This window comes from Gekko japonicus, unplaced genomic scaffold, assembly GCF_001447785.1.
Source record: "Gekko japonicus isolate JY-2015 unplaced genomic scaffold, Gekko_japonicus_V1.1 scaffold574, whole genome shotgun sequence".
In the NCBI taxonomy this organism is placed as follows: Eukaryota; Metazoa; Chordata; class Lepidosauria; order Squamata; family Gekkonidae; genus Gekko; species Gekko japonicus.
The window spans coordinates 222,405-230,315 of record NW_015159725.1 but is presented as its reverse complement, the minus strand read 5'-3'; the positions used below and the strand labels follow the sequence as shown (position 1 = coordinate 230,315).

The 7,911-nt window shown below is 41.7% G+C and overlaps 1 protein-coding gene across 2 annotated transcripts in view; it reads left to right on the top strand.

The window, feature by feature from the left end:
• The window catches only part of CRIM1 (cysteine rich transmembrane BMP regulator 1 (chordin-like)), a 204,026-nt gene that overhangs the window by 138,313 nt on the left and 57,802 nt on the right, over positions 1-7,911 (top strand). For both annotated transcript variants that reach the window (XM_015423500.1, XM_015423434.1), the window contains one exon: positions 5,981-6,109. In XM_015423500.1, coding sequence (XP_015278986.1) covers positions 5,981-6,109 — 129 coding nt within the window. The remainder of the gene's footprint in view (positions 1-5,980; positions 6,110-7,911) is intronic.

Below are 7,911 nucleotides of genomic sequence, written 5' to 3'. Positions count from 1 at the left end.
TGCAACAACTCACAACTCATCCACACACTCCCACACACAGTCCCCCCACACAGTACCCTCTTAGCTAAATCACCTCAGCTGAAAGTTTGTAATGTATTCAATAGCTGCCATTGCAAAACATGAATCATCTAATTGAAGTACAATGTTAAGCTTCGTCCTGGGCTAGGATCCAAATCCATCCAATCGCATTGATAGCCCAGGAAGAACCAACCAATCACTTGTCAGCAAGCTCCCTGAGCGGGAACGTCCGTGATTGGTCCTTATGCATACAACCTTATTGGTTGGTAAATGTACAGTAGGTGTGGCTACATTAGCCGGGAGAGTTTAAAAGCAGAACAGCTGCAATGTAAAAGCTGTTCTGGCTATCAGATGTTGATCTGTGTTGGAGTTGTGTTCGAGTTGTTGAATAAAGCTGAATCTTTGCTGAATCACTCTCCGACTACCTTGTTAAGTGATTATATGCTGGAAAGAATCCTATATAAGTATACTGTGAGAGTAAACAAATGTTAAATGAAAGCAAGTTCATTCAGTTGTTTGCCAAATTTATAATTCATGAGATAGAGACACAATAATACAACCCCTTCAGTGAGTGTTTGCATCATACTTTTTACAGGAAGCACACAATGGGCAATAGCCAAATTATCAGCTACGTAAAATGTAAATTGGCCCTTAAAGTCTCCCTAAGAAGTTAATTTGTTTTTACCTACCTAGAGATTGTCTCATACATTTATTTCAGATATACTTAAGGGAGCTTTCTAAATAGCTACTAGATTGTCTAAAGTGCAGTATTTCTGTTTCTCATTTATTTACATAAGTGAAGACTTTAAAAAGAACACCACTATTCAGTTAGCCCAACTTAATACCTGAAATTGCTAATACAAAATAATGAGTTCGCTAACTTATTCTTTACTGCTTAGGCTGCAAAGTCTTCTTTGTGGAATCAGTCTGCTAGTATAATTTCCAGTACAATCACATTTCAAATTCATTTAAGATCTGTAGGGATCATAATACTAATAATAAAATATTTGAATGATTTCAGTACTTTTCTGTTAGAGTAATTACAGGTTGCACAAGCAAAGCCTGAAAGATTCTTTGAGTAATAATTTCGCTAATCAGTCACTTCCACTTAAAGATCCTGTGATAGATCTAATTCAATACACAAGCTCTTCTTAATTTATTATTTACTGATCAATTCAGCAAACTTTACCTATATTTCCCCAAAATTTAAAATATGCATTGCTCCTTCTATATAATTCTATACCAAAAAATATCCCCAATAAATCTAGCACTTGTGAATCTTTAATCAGTGATGATAACAAAAGGACAAAATATCCACGCTCACATGCATTTCAAAGTTTAATATTGGTATAAAATTTTGTGTTCATGTATAGTTCTTCAGATACCATGCATGCTCATGAAGGCTTCTACCCAGAATTAAACTTTGTTGGTCTTACTTTATTAATTTATTTTTTTGTTTCAACTTGGTTTTATCTGGCAATATGCCCTGTAAGCCGCCCTGAGCCTCCGGGGAGGGCGGGATAAAAATGTGAATAATAAATAAATAATAAATAAATAACTTTTATTCTGCCTTCCCCGCAAACGGGCTCAGGGTGAATCACAATGACAATATAAAATAATATAAACACGATAATTCAGTAGTTAAAACAGTATGAATCAAAGGTATAGCTATAGAATGAGAGGGACTTGGCTTGACAGCAGCACATGTGAAAGGGATCTAGGTTCTGGTTGATCACAAGCTAAACATGAGCCTGCAGTGTGATGTGGCTGTGAAGAAAGCTCCCTCTTGTTCCGCTCTATTCTGCTATGGTCAGGCCTCACCTGGAGTACTGTGTCCAGTTTTGGGCACCACATTTTAGGAAGGATGTTGACAAGCTCGAGCGTGTCCAGAAGAGGGCAACCAGGATGGTGAGAGGGTTGGAATCCAAGTGTTATGAGGAGAGGCTGAAAGAATTGGGTATGTTTAGCCTGGGAAAGAGAAGGCTTAGAGGGGACATGATTGCAGTCTTCAAGTATTTGAAGGGCTGTCATGTAGAAGATGGAGCAGATCTATTCTCTCTTGCTCCGGATTGCAAGACTAGATCTAATGGGTGGAAATTACAAGGGAGTCGTTACCGGCTAAATATGAGGAGAAACTTCCTAACTGTAAGAGTGGTTGAGCAGTGGAACAGTCTGCCTCGGGAGGTGGTGGATGCTCCTTCGCTGGACATTGTCATGCAGAGGCTGGATGACCATCTTTCAGGTATGTTGTAGATATGTAGGGCTATCTTTCAGCTATGCTCCTGCAGAGTGCAGGGGGTTGGACTGAATGACCTGCAAGGCCCCTTCCAACTCTAACATTCTATGATTCTAATTAAAGGTGCCACTGGACCTAAACTTTGTTCTGTTGCTTCAGACCAACACAGCTACCTACCTGAATACATTCAAAGGACAGCATGATAAAATTACATATTTAAGGGTGATTGCATGTATTTATGTTCAAATATACATGATGAGTACAAAAAGTCAAGTTTAAAATGGCTTAAATTACCTTGCAAATAATGCTCCATGTGAAATGATCCTATGTTGCTTTTGAGGTGATCTGTGAATTTATTAAATGAAAACTGTTCTGAAATGAATTTGATATGGTAAGGCTCTAATTTAGATAAATGAATTGAGGCTACTAACAGGGAAACAATTGCAGTTGCTTCACATTTATTTATATCAGCCATCCATATGCAATAGTAACATTTCTGTATGTAAAATCTATGGCAAGGTAGAGATGTTAACAGCCTGAAAAAAAGCTGGAAATGTTGGGGAAACAAAGGTCATATTTTCTCTTAGAATTATGGCTGAAAATGCTTTGTTCTGTAAAGTTGACAGTACTTTTACATACCATTTACTACCTCGAAAATATTTTACAATAACTTTGTAAAATAATCAATGATTATTATCATTCCCAGATACTATACAGACATGTAAAACTCTCAGATCCTCTCACCACATTCCTTCATCTTCTGTTAAAGTAATTTGTCTGTGTTGTAAACACCAGATCAAAAAGTTAAAGTGAAAAAATTCAATCCATGCAGCTCTTTAGTTCTTTGAAATTATTTTAGATAAAAATGGAAGCTTACCATCAGAAGATTCAGGAGTTGATTCTGATTAGAGAGATGAGCAATGGTAGTATCTTTAAAGTTATATTGTTTAAATTGCATGTAGCTTGTTTTATTAATCATCACTGTATGTGACGGCAGACTGCAGAAGAAATTGCTGTTACAAAGTTTTCCTTGGTATCCAGATATACAGATAAGCCCAACACACTATTTTTTCCTATTTTCCCAAATGTCAGAGACTAAGAGGAGCTTAGATAATGTAAGGTGCAGCACATTGCTGTTCTGTCTGCATCTGTATCAATGGTTCTCTTATCCTTGAACAAGAGGTGTCTTAGTAAATTCATTCTAGGGTATGAAATGATTCTGACATGATAGTGCAAGCTGGAAAAATGTTAGCTTCATTGTTGTGGTACTTATGCAGTCTCACATGGATACTGCACGTGAACAGGCCTATTGCGGAGAGGATTTTTTGAAGCTCAAAATGCCTAGAGGGGCTCTGTCTATTTCCCTCATGCTGTTTTCTGCCTTTTACAGCATGATATAGAGGGGGTGGAGCACCGTTCCCTCAGTTCTGTCTCTGCAACCACTGCCAACAAACCTACCTCATCAATGTATCTAGAGCTGTTAGCCTACAGAATATCACAAAAAGTTGTCTTGAAGAAATGCAGGCCTTGTGGGTCAAAAATTCCCCACTTGGATTACAAACAATGCCTAGTATGCCTCATCAAGGAATACAACATATCACACTGTTCCATGTGTGTGAAGGCAAGGGCATGACAGAGTCTCTCACCTAAAAGCATCACTGGGGAAAAAACTCTTAGTTGGCACCACTCGAGACCAAGACCAAGCACTATGCTGCCTTCTGCTACTGATAGAAGGATCTGAGTGTCCTCAGTTCCAAGGATTCTGAGACCGAAGCTTACAATTCTGGACCCAAATAAGCCCACTGGAAAGCCCACAGGCTCAGTCCATGCATTCCCCAGAATTAAGCTCCTTGGAACCACTGTTGAAGAAGGTTTGGCACAAACATAAGCATATAGAGAAGCCTTTGTCCAGTCCCTTCTCATCCTCATCATAAGGACCTGGTTCCCCACAAAACCTCCATGGAACTGGACAGAGACTCCGTGCCAGTTCTTAGAATGCCTTCTCCATCGGGTCACTCACCGTCCTGTTCCATTTCAGAGAGCAAAATCCAGGACTCAGAGCTGTCCATCCTATGTCATCAACCCCCTCATCTCACCATTCAAAACCACCTCCCCAGTCGGTTCCAATGGGATTGTATTTGACATCATCCCAATCCCCGTACCAAGACTTCCAGTATGGACTACTATGACCACAGCTGAGATTCACACACTTGTCTCAGTTCTGACCAACAGGGAGTGGGCCCATACAGCATGAATGATCTAGGTTTTCAACAAGAACGTCATGAAGAGATGAACATGTTAAGGGAGTCCAATCTCAACTTCGATCCTGATTTTGAAGATAGAGAACAGCGATTGATTGACAGGCATGTAAACAGGTCTACTGGAGTATGAGGGATGAGACACTGGGTGGCCGCTTCCTCTGTGAGCTGAATAGTATGGTCGAAATCCTTTCAGAAGAATGACAGCTTAGTAATTGCTTCAGTAGGCTCCAGCAAAGACAAGAAACTGTCAGCCCAATCCATCAAGATCGATAGTCACAGGCAACAGACTGTTATAAACTGGCACAAGTTGACTGCCCATTGCAGATCTATGCCCACTCTACCTGGGCACAGTCTACATCTGCAGCTTTTCTCTGTGGTCTCTCCGTGGTCTCCATCTGCAAGTCTGCAATATGGTTCTCCTCCTGTACCTTTGCAAGATGCTACATGATGTATGTGAATGCCATAAGAGACATGGCAGTGGGAAGTATGGTCCTGCAAAATCTATTCAATTAAGAGCTCGCATCTTCCTAAGTTTGATAAATTAGCTCACTAGTCTTGCATGTGGGACGGCGCAGGTACCACAATGAGGAAAACAGGGTTGCACATACCTGTAACAGTTGTTTGGGTGGTCACCTGTACAGTCAAATAACCCTTCCTTTTGCCCTGCTTTGAGCTCTACTCAATTTGGTAACCATTACCTTACCCTGGCAGCAGAGGAACTGAGGGAAGACCTCTCTGCCTTCTCTATATCATGCTGGAAAAGGCAGGAAACAGTGGTGGGGAGGGGGATGGAGTATCTCTAAGCATTTTGAGCTACAAAATACCCTCTCCATAGAAGGCCTGCACAGTACCCATGTATGACTGCACAAGTAACCACTCAATGAACAATAGTTACAGGTAAGTTCAACCCCATTTTCCAGTTACAGCAAGGCATTGTAGGCTCAAACCATTATGTACAAGTTAGCACTAAGTTTGGCACTGGTTGTTTACATATTTATTGCAGAGGTACTCAAGAAAAAGAAGAAATGCACCATAACTGTAAAAGGCAGCTTCAATACTGGTATATATTCAAATGCAATAATAGTGATGTTTTGACATAAAACATCATTTTCTTATGGTCTCATGTTTTTTCTTATTTTGGAGTTCTTTAGGTGGCAACCCAGTTATCAGTTAGCACCCTGATCCACGTTATGTCAAGGGCAAAGCCAGATCCCCAGTATCAAGCAAATGTCTTACGAGTAGGTGGTATGAAATAGTAGAAGGCAATACAAGAGTACCACATCAAATACCACTCCCCGAACAGATGGCTAAAGTGGCTGTTGTACTATGAGTGTAGTTAATTTTCCCTGGTCACCTGAGTGTATGAAATTCTATATCTGAATATCAGGCAGTGCTATAAAAACTGTCTTTCAGATCTTAACAATTTTTAAACATTTTATAACAAATCATTTCTTTTCCCCCTTAGAACCAACTTATATCACAATAGGTCCTCCCACATGTTATCCTCTCGTGAACTGCACGTTAACTGAGAGAGACTGTGTCTACAACTTCAGAGTTGACCAGAATGGTTGTCGCATCTGTCAATGCAAAACAAGTAAGTATGCAAATAATCTTGAAAAATCAGTTTCAAAGAAATATCAACATACTAATCTGATACCCATGCTTCGCTACGGTATTTAAGTTCTGTAAATCCAGTTATAATACTGATGATGTGAAGTTTGAACTGTAACATTTGTTGTAGGAATTCTAATGGGGAAGATTGTAGTGTAAAAAATGAGGTGAGACATACGTACTGGTTTTTCCCTCTGCTGAAGGACCTCTCTATGGACCACATTGGTGGTTCTGCCCTCAGGTGCTAGGATCACCAGGCTGCTTGGTGAGCTCACCCTGGAGCAATTCACATAGAACTGTCCATGTGAGAAGCAGTCGTCTGTTAAGTCAATTCTTGCCACCTTCAGACCTTGGGACTTGTTGATGGTCATAGCAAAGCAGACCTTGAGGGAGAATTGCAGCATCTTGAATTCGAAGGGAGTTTCTGATGGTATGAGTGGTATGCTTGGTTTGAACACTGACTCTCCCTGAGCACTGCAGGTGAGCAGTGTGGCCTCGATGTTCCTGTGCAGAGCCTTCACTTGCAGTCTGGTGCCATTGCAGAGTTTGGGTGGGTTGAGGTTTCGCAGCAGCATCACTGGAGCCCCCACTTTGAGGAGAAGTTTGTGGGCTGGGAAGCCAGGCGGGTTGAGGTGTAGGAGGGTAGCATGTCTGAAGGCATCAGGAAGGCTGGGCCAACAGGACTACTAAGGCGATGCTGCCTGGGCAGCCTCCCTACTGGCTTTCAGCACTCTGCACCTGACAGACAGCCACCTATCAGGTGGAGGAGGGGTAGGTGGGAGATTGTCTAAAGCCACTGGGGAGGCTGACCCAGCAACCCTGCTAAGGTATTTCTGCTCAGGCGACCTCCCTGATGGATTAAAGTACCCTGGCCCTGCTCCTACACCTGACAGACTTCCGCCTGTCTGGTGTTGGGGGGGAGTGTGTTTAAAGGCATTGGGGAGGCTGGACCATCAGCAGCGTTAAGAAAGTCCTGCTAAACAAGCCTTCCCGACAGCTGTAAGCATCCCTCCCCCTCTCCTACACCTGACAGGCAGCTGCCTGTCCAATGTAGGAGGGGGAGGGGTATTATAAGCCGTTGTGAAGGCTGGGTCTGCAGGATCGCTAAGGCGTTACTGCTGGGGTGAATGGCTTTAAGCACCCTGCACTTGTGGCTGCACCTGACAGACAGCTGCCTGACAGGTGTAGGACATGGGGGGAGCATGTTTGAAGCCATCCTGGAGGCTGGACCAGCAGCATTGCTGCATTTGACAGGTGTCTTGCTGTTCCTAATTTCCTCAACTGTCATTAGCTCTCTACAATCTCCTGTAACTGGGTTTTTTTGACCTCAAAACACTGAGCTCTGTAACTGACCAATCAGAGGGTGCAGGGTGCAAGAAGGCAGCAGCCTGGCAGCCACATAGGAAGCAATGGGGGGGAGCACATTTTATCCATTTTGACCCCCTTAGGGGTCTAATTTCTAAAAAAAACAATTCCCTTCCTAGTGAGCTTCATTCACGAGTGGTTCACGAGTGAGCTTCATGTCACGAGTGCTCTCCCTGAATTTCGTGTTGTTAGGTCCAGAGGTTTGGCCTGGGCGTTGATTTTACAGTGAGGGGACTTTCTTTTATATATATAGATGTATATCCTTTGCAACTTCACATAGTTCTGCTTCTCAGTATTTTCATATCACACACAAGAAAATAAAATATAATACAATTCATTTTGTATTATACAAAAAAACAACTTTTAGAAGGACAATACTCTTTTGAGAAAAATCTTGCATTTCTAAGTACAATATTACTA